This window comes from Gobio gobio (genome assembly GCF_949357685.1).
Source record: "Gobio gobio genome assembly, chromosome: 6".
Classification (NCBI taxonomy): Eukaryota; Metazoa; Chordata; class Actinopteri; order Cypriniformes; family Gobionidae; genus Gobio; species Gobio gobio.
In genome coordinates this window covers 3,250,345-3,270,026 of record NC_137102.1, presented here as the reverse complement: position 1 = coordinate 3,270,026, position 19,682 = coordinate 3,250,345, and the positions used below count along the sequence as shown (strand labels likewise).

At 36.5% G+C, this 19,682-nt stretch overlaps 1 protein-coding gene across 6 annotated transcripts in view; it reads left to right on the top strand.

Moving 5' to 3' along the window:
• astn1 (astrotactin 1) overlaps positions 1 to 19,682 on the top strand; it is a 463,883-nt gene that overhangs the window by 378,960 nt on the left and 65,241 nt on the right. For 3 of the 6 annotated variants that reach the window (XM_079819008.1, XM_079819011.1, XM_079819007.1), the window contains 4 exons: positions 5,961 to 6,229; positions 6,717 to 6,761; positions 9,765 to 9,898; positions 11,338 to 11,489. In XM_079819008.1, coding sequence (XP_079675134.1) covers positions 5,961 to 6,229; positions 6,717 to 6,761; positions 9,765 to 9,898; positions 11,338 to 11,489 — 600 coding nt within the window. The remainder of the gene's footprint in view (positions 1 to 5,960; positions 6,230 to 6,716; positions 6,762 to 9,764; positions 9,899 to 11,337; positions 11,490 to 19,682) is intronic. The other 3 variants (XM_079819010.1, XM_079819012.1, XM_079819009.1) reach the window with 1 other exon arrangement.

Sequence of the window (19,682 nt, the reverse complement as noted above, 5' to 3'; positions counted from 1 at the left end):
TGATGATCGAGGTGGAGCTGTGTGTGGACAAACAGTCATGGGTGTAGAGAGAGTAGAGCAGGGGACTCAGCACACAGCCCTGTGGAGCTCCAACACTCAGGGTGATGGAGGTGGAGGTGAACTGGCCTACTCTCACCGCCTGGGGTCTGCCAGTGAGGAAATCTTCAATCCAGAGGCAGAGAGAAGAATTCAGGCCTAGATCCAGGAGTTTGTGTGTTAGCTTAATGGGAACTATGGTGTTAAAGGCTGAGCTATAGTCAATAAATAGCAGCCTGACATAGTTCCCACTTTTGCTGTCGATGTGAGTGAGGCAGGAGTGAAGGACGTGAGAAATGGCATCTTCAGTCGATCTATTGGGACGATAGGCAAACTGAAGAGGGTCCAAAGTGTCAGGAATGGAGGAACTTTCATGATTAATAGATGCACTTTTATGATGATAGATGCACTTTCATGATGGATAGATGCACTTTTATGATGGATAGATGCACTTTTATGATGGATAGATGCACTTTCATGATGGATAGATGCACTTTTATGATGGATAGATGCACTTTTATGATGGATAGATGCACTTTTATGATGGATAGATGCACTTTTATGATGGATGGATGCACTTTTATGATGGATAGATGCACTTTTATGATGGATAGATGCACTTTTATGATGGATGGATGCTCTTTTATGATGGATGGATGCACTTTTATGATGAATGGATGCACATTTATGATGGATGGATGCACTTTTATGATGGATAGATACACTTTTATGATGGATAGATGTACTTTTATGATGGATAGATGCACTTTTATGATGGATAGATGCACTTTTATGATGATAGATGCACTTTCATGATGGATAGATGCACTTTTATGATGGATAGATGCACTTTTATGATGGATAGATACACTTTCATGATGGATAGATGCACTTTTATGATGGATAGATGCACTTTTATGATGGATAGATGCACTTTTATGATGGATAGATGCACTTTCATGATGGATAGATGTACTTTTATGATGATAGATGCACTTTCATGATGGAAAGATGCACTTTTATGATGGATGGATGCACTTTTATGATGGATAGATACACTTTTATGATGGATAGATGTACTTTTATGATGGATAGATGCACTTTTATGATGAATAGATGCACTTTTATGATGATAGATGCACTTTCATGATGGATAGATGCACTTTTATGATGGATAGATGCACTTTTATGATGGATAGATGCACTTTCATGATGGATAGATGCACTTTTATGATGGATAGATGCACTTTTATGATGGATAGATGCACTTTTATGATGGATAGATGCACTTTCATGATGGATAGATGTACTTTTATGATGATAGATGCACTTTCATGATGGAAAGATGCACTTTTATGATGGATAGATTCACTTTTATGATGGATAGATGCACTTTCATGATGGATAGATGCACTTTTATGATGGATGGATGCACTTTTATGATGGATGGATGCTCTTTTATGATGGATGGATGCACTTTTATGATGAATGGATGCACATTTATGATGGATGGATGCACTTTTATGATGGATAGATACACTTTTATGATGGATAGATGTACTTTTATGATGGATAGATGCACTTTTATGATTAATAGATGCACTTTTATGATGATAGATGCACTTTCATGATGGATAGATGCACTTTTATGATGGATAGATGCACTTTTATGATGGATAGATGCACTTTCATGATGGATAGATGCACTTTTATGATGGATAGATTCACTTTTATGATGGATAGATGCACTTTCATGATGGATAGATGTACTTTTATGATGATAGATGCACTTTCATGATGGAAAGATGCACTTTTATGATGGATAGATTCACTTTTATGATGGATAGATGCACTTTCATGATGGATAGATGCACTTTTATGATGGATAGATGCACTTTCATGATGGATAGATGCACTTTTATGATGGATAGAGGCACTTTCATGATGGATAGATGCACTTTTATGATGGATAGATGCACTTTTGTGATGGATAGATGCAGTTTTATGATGATAGATGCACTTTCATGATGGATAGATGCACTTTTATGATGGATAGATGCACTTTTATGATGGATAGATGCACTTTCATTATGGATAGATGCACTTTTATGATGGATAGATGCACTTTTGTGATGGATAGATGCAGTTTTATGATGGATAGATGCACTTTTGTGATGGATAGATGCACTTTTATGATGGATAGATGCACTTTTGTGATGGATAGTGTACTTCATTTTAGTGTACTGAGGTTGCATTTTCATTTCCCTCATGCAAAATGGTGGGCTAAACGTGGCTCATCTGATATTGGGAAAGGCTGAAGGAATAATGGGTTCTCACGGTGCATTTTCTTCTCACACTGTTGACTCGTAAAATCTCTGTGTGGTTTGTTTTGTGTGTGTGTGCGTCTCCTGAGTGTGTGTGTCTTTTATTAAAGTGTGCTGCAGTGAAAGGGTATTCCCTAATTGGCAGTTGAACTTGCGGATTGATTTCTGTGTGTGTGTGGAGGTCTGCAGCGTAAGCAACTATGAGTTCATACACTTTTGGGATGAAGAAAAAAACTTTACAGAATAAATGTAGAGTTTCATTTTATGCTCAAATGATGATTTAGTGTCTGAGTTGTAGTTTAAATTGATTCATTATTTTGATTATTTAAACTTGATCAATTAAATACATTTATAATAGTACTTTAATATGTAGGGCCCTATATGTGACGCCAGGCGCAACGCAATTGTTTTTTGCTAGTTTGGCGCAGGTCTTATGTTCACGTTGTTGAAATCTCAAATGCTCTGCTCATCTGTTCCCTCACGGGCGTCTGAACACCAGGTGTGATCAGGAGCATTGCTGGAGCTGCTATTGGAGGAACTGAAAACACTGACCAACACACACACACACACACACACACACACCTGCTCTAAAGTCAATAGTGCAGAATTTGTGTGTTATTTAAAGAGCGTGTTAGTGATATGAGCCTATAGGTGGAGCACAACACGCCTACACTGAATATTACACACACAGGGATGCGCAGCAGCACACACACACACACACACTCTGATTATTACACACACAGAGATGCGCAGCAGCACACACACATGCCAAATATTAAAAATAAAAGTATTCCTCTCTGGAGAAGCGTTCATTCTCTCCTCATGTCAACAGTGAATCTGCCATGGCGTGAGCACAACTGGCTTTTAAAGGGAAAGGGAGATGAGGCTCTGATTGGTTTATTGACCGTTACACCCAAAACACACCCATGACTCATTAAGAGACGAGGGACGACCCTTCTGGATCATGAGCCGGCGCACCGACCGTTTTTCCCGTCGTTAAACTAGCAAAAGTGGATTCAGACACGCCCTAAGAGCTCCTGCGCCGTGAACTTCAGATCCTTAAAGTAGGGCCTTATATTTTAATTTGGGATGGGCTTAAAATAGAAGCAAGGCTTTATAGTTTTAAAAGATGATTCAGTGTTTGAAACTGCTGAGAGAGCACATATTGATATGCTTTTATGATGGATAGATGCACTTTAATGATGGATAGATGCACTTTAATGATGGATAGATGCACTTTTATGATGGATAGATTCACTTTTATGATGGATAGATTCACTTTTATGATGGATAGATGCACTTTTATGATGGATAGATGCACTTTAATGATGGATAGATGCACTTTAATGATGGATAGATGCACTTTAATGATGGATAGATGCACTTTAATGATGGATAGATTCACTTTTATGATGGATAGATTCACTTTTATGATGGATAGATGCACTTTTATGATGGATAGATGCACTTTTATGATGGATAGATGCACTTTAATGATGGATAGATGCACTTTAATGATGGATAGATGCACTTTTATGATGGATAGATTCACTTTTATGATGGATAGATGCACTTTTATGATGGATAGATGCACTTTAATGATGGATAGATGCACTTTAATGATGGATAGATGCACTTTAATGATGGATAGATGCACTTTTATGATGGATAGATGCACTTTTATGATGGATAGATGCACTTTAATGATGGATAGATGCACTTTAATGATGGATAGATGCACTTTTATGATGGATAGATTCACTTTATGATGGATAGATGCACTTTATGATGGATAGATGCACTTTTATGATGGATAGATTCACTTTTATGATGGATAGATGCACTTTTATGATGGATAGATGCACTTTATGATGGATAGATGCACTTTTATGATGGATAGATGCACTTTATGATGGATAGATGCACTTTTATGATGGATGGATGCACTTTTATGATGGATAGATGCACTTTTATGATGGATAGATGCACTTTATGATGGATGGATGCACTTTTATGATGGATAGATGCACTTTTATGACGGATGGATGCACTTTTATGATGGATGGATGCACTTTTATGATGACAGATGCACTTTTATGATGGATAGATGCACTTTTATGATGATAGATGCACTTTTATGATGGATGGATGCACTTTTATGATGATAGATGCACTTTTATGATGGATAGATTCACTTTTATGATGATAGATGCACTTTTATGATGGATGGATGCACTTTTATGATGGATAGATGCACTTTTATGATGATAGATGCACTTTTATGATGGATGGATGCACTTTTATGATGGATGGATGCACTTTTATGATGATAGATGCACTTTTATGATGGATAGATGCACTTTTATGATGGATAGATGCACTTTATGATGGATGGATGCACTTTTATGATGGATAGATGCACTTTTATGATAGATAGATTCCCTTTTATGATGGATAGATGCACTTTTATGATGATAGATGCACTTTTATGATGGATAGATGCACTTTTATGATGATAGATGCACTTTTATGATGGATGGATGCACTTTTATGATGAATGGATGCACTTTTATGATGAATGGATGCACATTTATGATGGATAGATGCACTTTTATGATGGATGGATGCACTTTTATGATGGATGGATGCACTTTTATGATGGATAGATGCACTTTTATGATGGATAGATACACTTTTATGATGGATAGATGCACTTTTATGATGGATAGATGCACTTTTATGATTAATAGATGCACTTTTATGATGGATAGATGCACTTTTATGATGGATAGATGCACTTTTATGATGGATAGATACACTTTTATGATGGATAGATGCACTTTTATGATGGATAGATGCACTTTTATGATTAATAGATGCACTTTTATGATGGATAGATACACTTTTATGATGGATAGATGCACTTTTATGATGGATAGATGCACTTTTATGATTAATAGATGCACTTTTATGATGGATAGATGCACTTTTATGATGGATAGATGCACTTTTATGATTAATAGATGCACTTTTATGATGGATGGATGCACTTTTATGATGGATAGATGCACTTTTATGATGATAGATGCACTTTTATGATGGACAGGTGCACTTTATGATGGACAGATGCACTTTTATAATGGATAGATTTTCTTTTATGAAGATAGATGCACTTTTATGATGGATGGATGCTCCTTTATGAAGGATAGATGCAATTTATGATGAATAGATGCACTTTATGATGGATAGATGCACTTTTATGATGATAGATGCACTTTTATGAATGATAGATGCATTTTTATGATGATAGATGCACTTTTATGATGGATAGATGATGTAATTATTCAGCTTATTTTGCATATTCCTTTTTTAGATAATTTATTTATTCAGATTTGAAAACTTGAAATACATTTGTAATAGTATTTTCAGTTTTTTTATTGAATTATTTACTTTTATATTATTGTTGACTTTTTTTCATTAGTTTTTTTGTAGGATTACTTTATAATAATTTCATAAATCTAAATATATATATAGCCCTAGTCTGAATGATTCTTACTGTCATTTTTTGGTTTAAAATCATGTGGAATTCTCTTTTTTCAGGAAACTCTCCGTCAGACGAGTCGGAGGAGCGGGACAAAGAGCCACGCACGCTCACTTACCCAGCGTACATTGCCAGTCTGCTGGACTCGGGTGCCAAGCGCATGGCGGCAGGGGTGCGTATGGACTGCAGCAGTCAGGGCCAGTGCCCGCTGTCCTGCCACCTCTGCCACATGAGCCCTGGGCCTGCCCGTCCCGCAGAACCTGTGCTGCTCAACATCACCAAAGCCACGCCAATCTACGAGCTGGTCAACGGCAACGAGACCTACCAGGTACCGGTCATAATGATGTGCTCACCCTCTTGCTCTCAGACCTCCTGAGGAAACAAAGGTTGCTGGCGGACAGTGTGTGTTAGTGAAGCCAGCAGGTGGTGCTCATTAAAGACAGAACGCCGCTCAAAGACGGAGAAAATGGCCGCCAATTAAATGTGTCCAATCCCTCAGAAATATCCCATCATTGTAAAATAAACAATCAAACATATAGCCTATATAGTCAGTTTATTTGATTTTTTACAATTATTTCAAAAGTATTTCAATAAAGACATTTATATTTTGAAAAAAAAGAAAACTGTATTTATTTTTTTGTACTTTTTAAAGATGTTTTTGAAAGAAGGCTCACCAAGGCTGCTTTTGTTTGATCAAAATGCAGTCAAATATTGTGAACTATTATTATCATTTAATTGTATTGTAATGTAATTTAATAATTAACCTAATATATATTTTTCCCTCTTTCTCTTCATACTGTCACAATCCGGTTCAGATGAAGATGATGAAAAAGGTTCAAACTGGTTTCTACAAACAAAAGGTTCTTTAATAAAACCAAAGGCAATGTAATACACACTGAGTGCCTACACACACACACACACAAAAGCAGACATCAACTGAAGGAACGAGAGGAACTTATGCTGCGTTCCAGGCAGCCCGTAATCCGTGTTTTTCCAACCTTCGACCCGGGAAAGTGCACTGGAACCACTGTGACTTCCCACCCGAGATCTCGTACTAGATCGACATAGGGGAGAGCAGCACAACCTCACGCTTTGTGACTGTCTCAGTTTGTGTAAATCCACTTGGGGTTCAGAGTATAAATTTTTTCCCACAATAATTGCACACATGTCTAGTACAATCATGTGGTTTTGTTTCATTAATACAGTGTATACTTGATTTACCCCGAAAGAATGGAAGTGAAATGTGACAACATGCCCCATACACTCTAAAAAATGCTGGGTTAAAAACAACCCAAGTTGGGTTGAAAATGGTCTAACCCAGCAATTGGGTTGTTTTAAGCAAACATTTAACCCAACCGATGGGTTAAAAAAAAACAAATGCTGGGTTAAAACAACCCAATTGCTGGGTTAGTCCATTTTCAACCCAACATTTTTTAGAGTGTATGATTTACTTACTCATATTTTCTATAAAATGAGTCACATATTCATAAGAAATGGCTTAAATGATATATTTAGGTGTTCTTCATCACTTAAACATATATAATAGACATTAATATTGATATATGCATTCAATTTGATCATGTCCTCAGTGCAAATTAATCAACTTCCACAAGAACTATAAACCATGAGATGATAAAAACCTCAAAATATCTTTAAATTATGTTATAGACTAGGCTAAACTGACTCTAATCATACATATAAATCATGTGAAACTACACTCTAAAACATGCTGGGTTAAAAACAACCCCAGTTGGGTTGAAAATGGACTAACCCAGTGATTGGGTTGTTTTAAGCAAACATTTAACCTAACCTCTGGGTTAAAACAACCCAATTGCTGGGTTAGTCCATTTTCAACCCAACTTGGGTTATTTTTAACCCAGCATTTTTTAGAGTGTAGGTAGGTGCATTATAACATGCCCCATAGGTGGAGTACATTATAACATGACCAAATGACAGATTAAAATGTCATTAAACATTCAACTGTTAAATAACAGATAGAAGACTATAATGATATCAGATTTGTCTTATTTTAAATAAACAGAAAAAACAGAGATGAAAACTAAACTTGAGTAAGAAATGTACTTTTTTAAATACATGTTCAGTAATATCTTCCAGAGATTTTTTAAATTTTGGTGCTATTTTTTCTCTAAATAATGTTGATATGGCAACTAGTAAACACACTAAGTTTGGTCATTCTGACATGTGTGGAAAGGGTTAAAACATGCGTGTTAAAACTAACCCCATGTTAACTCCCAGTTACACGCTCTGACATCCCATAGCCCGCGAAACAACAATGGCCGCCCCTTCAGATGCGGTGTTTATGAAACATAAAACAGCTTCTCTTGCCGTATGCGCTGTTTTTTCTCCTCCGTTTCCCTCAGATCAGCCAGGAGTGAGCACCTCTGGCGATAGAAATGATTGTAAATGAGCATTAGCCCCGGACGCTCCGCTATGCTTTATTTACATCAAGCTGCAACATTTCCGTGACTTTGCCTGGAACGCAGCATTAAATACACAACGTGTTTGAACGCAGTTGAAGACTCGTTAATCAGGAATCATAGTTACAAACCAGGAGCGGGAAACCGGAACAAAGGAAAACACACGACTGATAAAAATAAATAGAAAGTTCCTGAAGATGAAACAAACACAGGCAATTTATGACATACATTGGAAGGGAAAGACCATGATGTTTCAGAAGAATGGCAATTTAATTCCGTTTTGATCAAAGATTAGGCTACAAAGAATGTGTGTGTGCGTACGTGTGTGTGTTTGTGATTTTTGAGGACATTTTGTATAATGACACAGGTATTACACGACGTAAACATGAAATATGAGGACATTTCATATGTCCTCATATTTAAAAACATACTAAACAATGTTTTATTAAAAATGTAAAAATGCAGTTCCTGTGATGGGTCGGTTTAGGGTTTTGTGTTTGCACTGCAAAAAATGCTTTTCTTACTTAGTATTTTTGTCGTTTTCAGTCCAAATATCAAAAAAATCTTACATTAAGAAGCATTTACTAGACAAGCAAAAGTTTTTGTCTTGTTTTGGGGGAAAATAACTCAAATTAAGGGAGTTTTTGCTTAAAATAAGCCAAATAATCTGCCAATGGGGTAAGAAAAATAATCTTAATTCAAACAGAAAACAAGATTATTTTGCTTACCCCATTGGCAGATTATTTTGCTTGTTTTAAGCAAAAACTTCCATAATATTGAGTTATTTTACCCCAAAATTGTACAAAAACTTTTGCTTGTCTAGTAAATGCTTCTTAATGTAAGATTTTTTGATATTTGGACTGAAAACAAGACAAAAATACTAAGTAAGAAAAGGATTTTTTTCAGTGTGTGTGTGTGTGTGTGTGTGTGTGTGTGTGTGTGTGTGTGTGTGTGTGTGTGTGTGTGTGTGTGTGTGTGTGTGTGTGTGTGTGTGTGTGTGTGTGTGTGTGTGTGTGTGTGTGTGTGTGTGTGTGTGTGTGTGTGTGTGTGTGTGTGTGTGTGTGTGTGTGTGTGTGTGTGTGTGTGTGTGTGTGTGTGTGTGTGTGTGTGTGTGTGTGTGTGTGTGTGTGTGTGTGTGTTTGGTTCAGGTAAACCCAACGTTATGTGGACAAAATGTCCCCACAAAGATGTACATTTCCAAACTCTATGCGGGGACATTTTATTGTTCCCATGAGGGAAAACAGCTCATAAATCATAAGTGTAAAAATGCATAAATGTTTGTGTGATTGGTAGGTTTAAGGTTAGAGAGGATATACAGTTTATATGCTGATGCATTATTCAGGTAGATGCTGCACTCTAGTGGTGGTTATGATTATGATTATGATTAAATTCAAACTTTGAGCATGTTCTTGGTTTATCCCACAGGCTCTGCAGGAGGCCATGATGAGCGTCCTGTGGTGCTCGGCTAAAGGAGATGTTATTGATGACTGGTGTCGATGTGATTCCAGTGCTTTTGGCACTGATGGACTGCCCACATGTGCTCCTCTGCCTCAGCCTATGTGAGTCATTTACAGTTTGAATATCCCTAATATCAGTGGCGGCGTTTCACCAAAACCTATATGGCATGAGTCCTTCTGGCCGAACAACAACGACATTCCCAAATAATCACATTATATCTAAACAACATGTGGACAAAACTCCACTAAAAGAACTGAAACAGCCCCATAAGCCTTCACTGTGTCCAAACCAAACGCGACACGTGAGAAAAATGATATTTTCAATCCATGTTAATCAGAGTTTTTTGTGGTTCACGACGATTCTATTTTACAAACTGTTTTTATTTTGCGGCGTTGTGGCTGGAACAACATACAAAGTAGGGAAACCTAACGCTTTTTGACTGTCTCAGTTTGTGTAAATCCACTTGGGGTTCAGAGTATTTATTGTTTCCCACATTAATTTCCCAAATGTCTAGTACAATTATGTGGTTTTGTTTCATTAATACAGTGTTTACTTTTTTCTTGATTTACCCTGAAAGAATGGAAGTGAAATGTGACAACATGCCCCATAGGTGGAGTTCATTATAACATGACCAAATAACAGATTAAAATGTGACCTGATATAATCCAAAAAATATACAAGACAAACTAAAATATTTTGACAATAAAATACAACTATTAACTTTTTCAAATAAAATAATGGCATTTTTTTAATCAGTAAAAATATACTAATTTTTGAGTTTGACAACTAACACATCATTAAATGCAGCTAAACAGCATAGTTCAAAACATAATAATAATTCATAATTTCTGAACATTAACTCTCAGTCTTTACTCTCCTCTTTCTCATGGTTTCTCACAATAATTCATAAAAGTATAGAATATAATATCATATTTCTAATAGGGGCTCATTGTAACGCAACATCGCGGCTCGTGTCTTCTGCTGTTAGATCAGCATTAAACAACATCTCTACTGTTAAACAACAGATAGAAGATTATATAATAATCAGATTTGTCCCTGCGCTCCCCTATGACAAGTGCTTTATTTAATGTAAAAATTATTTAAAGTGAGTTTGAATATCATTTTGAATACTTTTTCATGCCACTGTAGATCAGTGGTCTTGACACAATTTTTTTGTTTAAACGGAGGGAAAAACTCATGTACATGTGGACTAGGCCGCAGTCAGAGAGAGCCCGCCCACACGCTCTTCTGATTGGCTGTGATTTTTGATTGATTGATCTCGGGTCAAGTCTGGTTTTGGCGCTTAAAATCTTGTCGCATCGTGTCTGGTTAGGAAACGGCGTTAGACTGTTTAAATGTGCTTTACAAAGCTGCGACAGAACTAGCGAGCGGCATTGTTAGTTTATTCCCCTGCTTGTCTGAATGCCAGGGTTTGGCAACTGTGTAATGTGTAAACGCCTCCCCTGCTTAGTATAAATGGCTAAAATGAGGTTTCAAAGTAAAATTTCAAACTTCATAAATGTTCTGTTTATTTTGTCAGGCTCAAGCTATCCCATTCATATGAGCCCAGCAGTTCATTGATCATCATTGAGTGGAATCATGCAGAGCCACCAATCGGAGTGAGGATTGTTGATTACCTCATCAGTCAAGAGAAGGTGACTGAGCGGACTGACCACTCCAAAGTTGAGACAGGTAAGGACATTTGGGATATATAATATCCACACATTCCTGCTGCCTCTGCTGTCTTCTTCAATAAAGGCTAAAAGACCAAAAAAAGAAAAAACAATACTTAATGCCTATTTATTTGGGAAGCAGCTGTGTAATAAGCGGGATAATGTACATTCAGACAGTCATTATCACAAATTAAACCCCTTCGGGGTAATACAAGATCCCTTCGCCTCACGCTGGGCTCTTAATTACCCTGCCAAGGTTTATTTGAGATAATGACAACTGACTGCACATTTGAAATATAAATTCATTTTAATTTAATTTGAAAGACTGCACCACAAAGTTAAACAAATGTGACTGCATTTTATATTGAAAATAATACAACAATGGAATAATATTTTCTAAAGATATTAATTCCTCTTATGTAGAGGCTTTGATTGCACAATGAACACGGTTTAATTTACCTGTGAATTAAAATAACCAACACCTTTTATCGAGAAAAGCCCTACGGTTAAGTGCTATGAATCTGAGGGACGGCTGTTAAAATGAAGATTAAAGACCATTCCTGAGATAAAGTAAAACAAATGCATACATTTAGAGAATTGCCCAAGTGTTAGGATGTTCCAGTTGAGGAATGGAAGACTAAGAAACTCCCTAGATCATTTAAAACAAACGCGAGTGATCACTTTGATTTAGCTTCAGAGTTATAAAGCAGATAAAGGTGGACGAGTCAGGATCATGAGGGACGGAAGAACACAAGAAGCCGTTAATAAAATGAACAAGAGCACATCCAGAGTTTGCCATTTGTGTCATGGGACCAGATTCTTTGTGGGTATATGAGACCAAGATGGAGCATTTTAGTCTGAATTCAAGGTAAACTGCCCACCCGGTGATTCGCTGTGCCCTGTGATAATCGTGAGACATATTTTATGATTTAACCATTATACACTCTCAAAAAAAGAGTACTTTTAAGGTACAAGTGACCGTCACTGGGGTGGTACCCTTAAAGGTAAATTTTTGTACCTCTAAGTCAGGGGTAGGCAAGTTCGGTCCTAGAGAGCTGATGTCCTGCAGAGTTTAACTCCAACCCTACTAAACCACCACAGTATAAACTCATGGCTCCCAGCATGCATTTCAGCATTAATTATGTCACCATTGTTGAGATTCATATGCTGATTCTTGATATCTGTGTGCGTCTAAACTTTTTTCTCCCTAGAATTATTTAAAAATCAAAATTCCGAATGCCTGATCTGTTTGAAAGTATTGTTGGTCAATATTATTTATTGATATTTTTAGTCAGTGATGAGTTTAGTCAACCATTTTTCTTCATGACAATTTCTGTTTATGACTTCTTTTGATTTGAACAGATTTTGTGTTTTGTTAACACTGTAACAAAAACCACAAACTTGCATGAAAATCTAAGAGTCAAACTGCCCAACTAAAGAAAACACTGATCTCCATAATGACGACCAAATATTTTCAATAAAACATCAACATCTAAACCTCTGCTAATTCTCAATAAGAGCTTCTATAGATGTCTTTCAGGGTTGGAGTCAAACTCTGCAGGACAGTGGCTCTCTAGGACCGAACTTGCCAGCCAATGGTTTAAATGTACCCTAAGGACCAATTGTGTACCTTTTAAAGGTATAGTTATACGTTTTGTTCTTCAAGGAACAAAATTGTACCTCCACTGTACCTTTTTTTCTGAGAGTGTATTGTGTTGAGCATGAGGTCTGGATAAAGTATCCCATTAGACCTTTAAATAATGAATAATCTGAAATAACCTGCAACATGATCTGAAATAACCTCCATGTTGTGCTTTCTCCCTTTTTTAAATTATAGACAGTGATGTATTTGTGTAATTTTGAAAGAATGAAACACTCTGAGGTGAATATTAAGTCAATATGTGTCTCACATCTCTATCCTGGGCATAATGGACATCACATGGGATTTCTTCATGGACATCAAAACCCTCACCCCAATCAGGGCGAATGTATGTTCATTCTAAGCCTCATTTATCAGACGGTGTGTTGCTGGATGAAGACCATGTTATTGTTCTGCCAGGGATTGCCGAGTATGAATATGTCTTAACTTGAATGGCCTGCTTTCCTCTTTGCCTGGCATGCCCAATAGAAGCCCAAGGCTTCAGACTCTAAAGTTACGCTTTTCAGGTCCCCCTGGTCTTTGTACTTCAGGACTTTCTGTGCTCTATACCAGCGGCAGAGATTGTATTCCACTTTAGGCAAGAATTGAAATCGATTTTTCCCATAGATGATCAATGGTTCTTCAGAAGGCCTTGAAAGCCGGTTTGGAGACTGGACTTCATAAGGACGTGAGACACGCATATGGCTCCCAGTTTTGTATGCATCAGACATATCCAATGATTGATTGATCTGCTCAACGCTTAAACTGTGAAGTGTTGTAAATACAATGAGAAAGACCACCTTGAAGCAAGGGAAGGGCAAGCCTGATTCTGGTAATGATTAGGACTTAAGCCTTTCATGATGACGCAAAAACGGTCATATGTTAAATAACCTTGAATGAACACAAGGAAATTTAAAACCAGGGCACTTTTTCTGCAGCTCTGATACCCCTTTTCCACCAGAATGAATCGGGTGCTAGTTCAGAGCTAGTCGGTTTGACTGACAAGCCTTCTAAGAACCGGTTTGCCTTTCCACGGCTAGAGAGAGATCACTGTATACGTCTCATCTTTCTCAGTGTTAAACACACACACACCAGTCTTGTGCGAGATGCATCTGCGCAGACCGATCAGCGTATGATATCAAAATACCACAAGAGCGATTCAAAAGCATAAGGAGTCGTGTGCTCTCGCTGTACTCGTTGTTATACGGCGATCGCTCTGCATCTCGAACACGCCTTCCATCAACAATGGGGAACGTTGCGTCACTATTGATGTGTTTAGGATCCTACATCGGCATCAAAACACAGAGAATACAACGCATTCGTGCAGCTCGCCATGATTTGTATAGACGGAGATTACAATCGAGCCGCTGTTAGCTCCATTAGCTGCTATTTCTAAAATGGCGGTCAGAAGTGTGTGTTGGTCTTGTTGGTCACGGTGACCACAGCCCCTGACGCAAGCGGATCTTACTTCTACACCAGCAGTGATTTGGTGCTGCTTAAGAACCACTTCTCTTGGTTCAGACCTGGTGCTTTGGGTGTCGAAATAGGCTCCGAACCAGGGGCCGGATTCACGAAACATTCTTAAGAATGAAATGATTCTTAACTGCCAATTTCTTCTTATTTTCTAACTTAAGAAAAAATATAAGAATATTTTGTATTCCCAAAAACTTTTCTTAAGAATGTTCTTATCTTTTTTCTTATGATTGTTCTTAAGATAAAATTTCATATTCATGAAAATAATGTTCTTTAAAATCATCGTAAATAACTTCTTAAAGTTAGGATAACCTCCAACCTATCTTAACTTATCTTAAATACCAATTCTACTGTTAATGTGTCACAAATTGTAGTTTTAAGACTTTTTCAGGCGAGAATGTACTTATTTAAAGATTAAATCTGTGGTTTATTTATAAAGAGAGCGCCTATTTTACAATTTTATCTGGCGTTTTCGTAGTTGTGAGATCCAGGCGAACAGGGGCGCTCAGCGCTCATTAACCCCAGTGAGAGAAGCCTTACCTCGGCCAGTCCTTCTGCCGTCTGCCTCTGGCTCTGACGTCTCTGAGATATGATTCGTCTTGATACCCGAGCAGCGTTCTTGATAAACGACTAGGCTCTTATACAATAACGATTTTACAGACACGGCACATTAAAAACACGACATTGAGTGATTTACTCCCCGTCAAGCCAGTCACGGCGAAAATAGTCTGCACAGTTATTATGATATCTACAGTAATCTGCATAGTGATTATGAGATCTACAGTAATCTGTACAGTGATTATGATATCTATGGTAATCAGCACATTAATCAGCACAGTTATTATGATATCTACAGTAATCAGCACAGTTATTATGATATCTACAGTAATCTGCACAGTTATTATGATATCTACAGTAATCTGCACAGTTATTATGATATCTACAGTAATCTGCACAGTGATTATGATATCTATGGTAATCAGCACATTAATCAGCACAGTTATTATGATATCTACAGTAATCAGCACAGTGATTATGAGATCTACAGTAATCAGCACAGTGATTATGATATCTATGGTAATCAGCACATTAATCAGCACACTTATTATGATATCTACAGTAATCAGCACAGTGATTATGAGATCTACAGTAATCTGCACAGTGATTATGATATCTATGGTAATCAGCACATTAATCAGCACACTTATTATGATATCTACAGTAATCAGCACAGTTATTATGATATCTACAGTAATCTGCACAGTTATTATGATATCTACAGTAATCAGCACAGTTATTATGATATCTACGGTAATCTGCACAGTTATTATGATATCTACGGTAATCAGCACAGTTATTTTGATATCTACGGTAATCAGCACATTAATCAGCACAGTTATTATGATATCTACAGTAATCTGCACAGTTATTATGATATCTACGGTAATCAGCACATTAATCAGCACAGTTATTATGATATCTACGGTAATCTGCACAGTTATTATGATATCTACAGTAATCAGCACATTTATCAGCACAGTTATTATGATATCTACAGTAATCTGCACAGTGATTATGATATCTATGGTAATCAGCACATTAATCAGCACAGTTATTATGATATCAACAGTAATCTACACAGTTATTATGATATCTACAGTAATCTGCACAGTTATTATGATATCTACAGTAATCAGCACAGTTATTATGATATCTACGGTAATCTGCACAGTTATTATGATATCTACGGTAATCAGCACATTAATCAGCACAGTTATTATGATATCTACGGTAATCAGCACAGTTATTATGATATCTACGGTAATCAGCACATTAATCAGCACAGTTATTATGATATCTACAGTAATCTGCACAGTTATTATGATATCTACGGTAATCAGCACATTAATCAGCACAGTTATTATGATATCTACGGTAATCTGCACAGTTATTATGATATCTACAGTAATCAGCACATTTATCAGCACAGTTATTATGATATCTACAGTAATCTGCACAGTGTTTATGATATCTATGGTAATCAGCACATTAATCAGCACAGTTATTATGATATCTACAGTAATCAGCACAGTTATTATGATATCTACAGTAATCTGCACAGTTATTATGATATCTACGGTAATCTGCACAGTTATTATGATATCTACGGTAATCAGCACATTAATCAGCACAGTTATTATGATATCTACGGTAATCAGCACATTAATCAGCACAGTTATTATGATATCTACAGTAATCAGCACAGTTATTATGATATCTACAGTAATCTGCACAGTTATTATGATATCTACGGTAATCTGCACAGTTATTATGATATCTACGGTAATCAGCACATTAATCAGCACAGTTATTATGATATCTACGGTAATCAGCACATTAATCAGCACAGTTATTATGATATCTACGGTAATCTGCACAGTTATTATGATATCTACGGTAATCAGCACATTAATCAGCACAGTTATTATGATATCTACAGTAATCTGCACAGTTATTATGATATCTACGGTAATCAGCACATTAATCAGCACAGTTATTATGATATCTACGGTAATCTGCACAGTTATTGTGATATCTACGGTAATCAGCACATTAATCTGCACAGTTATTATGATATCTACGGTAATCAGCACAGTTATTATGATATCTACAGTAATCTGCACAGTTATTATGATATATACAGTAATCTGCACAGTTATTATGATATCTACGGTAATCTGCACAGTTATTGTGATATCTACGGTAATCAGCACATTAATCAGCACAGTTATTATGATATCTACAGTAATCTGCACAGTTATTATGATATCTACGGTAATCTGCACAGTTATTATGATATCTACGGTAATCAGCACATTAATCAGCACAGTTATTATGATATCTACAGTAATCTGCACAGTTAATATGATATCTACAGTAATCAGCACATTTATCAGCACAGTTATTATGATATCTACGGTAATCTGCACAGTTATTATGATATCTACGGTAATCTGCACAGTTATTATGATATCTATGGCTACGGTAATCTGCACAGTTATTATGATATCTATGGTTACGATAATCTGCACAGTTATTATGATATCTACGGTTACGGTAATCTGCACAGTTATTATGATATCTACGGTAATCTGCACAGTTATTATGATATCTACGGTAATCAGCACATTTATCAGCACAGTTATTATGATATCTACGGTAATCTGCACAGTTATTATGATATCTACGGTAATCTGCACAATTATTATGATATCTACGGTAATCTGCACAGTTATTATGATATCTACGGTAATCAGCACATTTATCAGCACAGTTATTATGATATCTACGGTAATCTGCACAGTTATTATGATATCTACGGTAATCTGCACAGTTATTATGATATCTACGGTAATCTGCACAGTTATTATGATATCTACGGTAATCTGCAGGAAGCGCAAAACGACGAGCTTTGAGGTGTTTTTCATTCAGCGAGTCTTCAGTAATACCTTTCAATAAAATAACACCATATAACAGCTTTTATTTTCTTCTTAAGTAACAAAAAAAGATGTTTTTAAGAAAATATTTGAGAACTTCTTAAGAATTTTTCAAGAATTGCACTTAGGAACATTCTTACGAACTTCTTCGAATTTATCTTAAGAAAAGAACTTATTTCTTGGGAAGATTTTCGTGAATCCGGCCCCAGCACTCAAACCGCATTGGTGGAGGGGTAAGAGCGTCTTTTCAAGTTGAAAAGTGAAACTTTTCTGATAAAAATGCCCTATGTCAAGCGCCTTTTTGACAGCTGACCAATGACAAGCGAGTAGCAAGACCTGATTTCCATAACAACAAGAAAACGGGAGAAGGTGCCTGTAGATCGACTAATTGTGTTCGTGACGGAGCAATGATTTTCAGCAGGTCTTCAAACTGACTTTAGTTCTAAAATATGCCTCAAACGGGAGCTCCTGGACTAAATGATTGTAAGCACCATTCACTGTTTTCTTCCCTGTGTAATGTAGGGCACCCACAAATGTCATTGTGAACCAACATTCCTCCCCGTTAACTTCAAAAGCCAAAGCAAGAGCCAACTTTCTCTTTCACGACATTTTGTATCTGCACCACACAGTACTCTTGTTAAAGACGTCCTCGGCTGCTTTTTGAAACCAAACGCTTCCAGCTTTTTTTCTTTTTTTACTAAAAGAGCGCTCTTGTCAACTTTTTCTTGTCAAAAAACACATCAAGTGTGAACACAGTCCTGCGTCTCACGGGTATATTTGTGGCATTGTATGGGTCAAAATTATCAAGTTTTCTTTTATGCCAAAAGTCCTACTGTAAATATAGAGAAAAAATGTATTATGCATTGCTAAGGACTTCATTTGGACAACTTTAAAGGAGATTTTCTCAATTTTTAGATTTTTTTGCACCCTCAGATTCCAGATTTTCCAATATTGTCCCATCCTAACAAACCATACATCAATGGAGAGATGATTTATTCAGCTGAAGATGATCTATAAATCTCAATTTCACAAAATTGACCCTTATGACTGGTTTTGTGGTCCAGGGTTGCATATTAGAATGATTTCTGAAGGATCATGTGACACTGTGGATTGGAGTAATGATGCTGAAAATTCAGCTTTGCCGCCACAGGGATAAAATACATTTTAAAATATATTAAAACAGAAAAGTTATTTTAAATTGATTTATTATTTTACAATATAACTATTTATTTGTATTAATATTATTTTTTTTATTAAAGGGGACCTATTATGGCCCTGCTTACAAGATATAATATAAGTCTGTCCCATAATGAATGGGCTGATGCTGGGATTTAGTGGGTTTGAAGTGAAAGTATTTTATGAGCGTATACTATATGCGGAGAGCATTCACTCAGTATCGTTATCTAAGTTTTGACCGAAGTAGCTTTTAGAGGCTTTTGCATCTGAACTCTTCATATATATATATATATATATATATATAGACCTAATATAAGGTGTCCCCAGAATATTTCTGTGAAGTTGCAGCTCTAAATACCCCCCAGATAATGCATTATACCATGTTGTAAATGCCCGTTTTTTTTGTATATGTATCTTTAAATGCAAA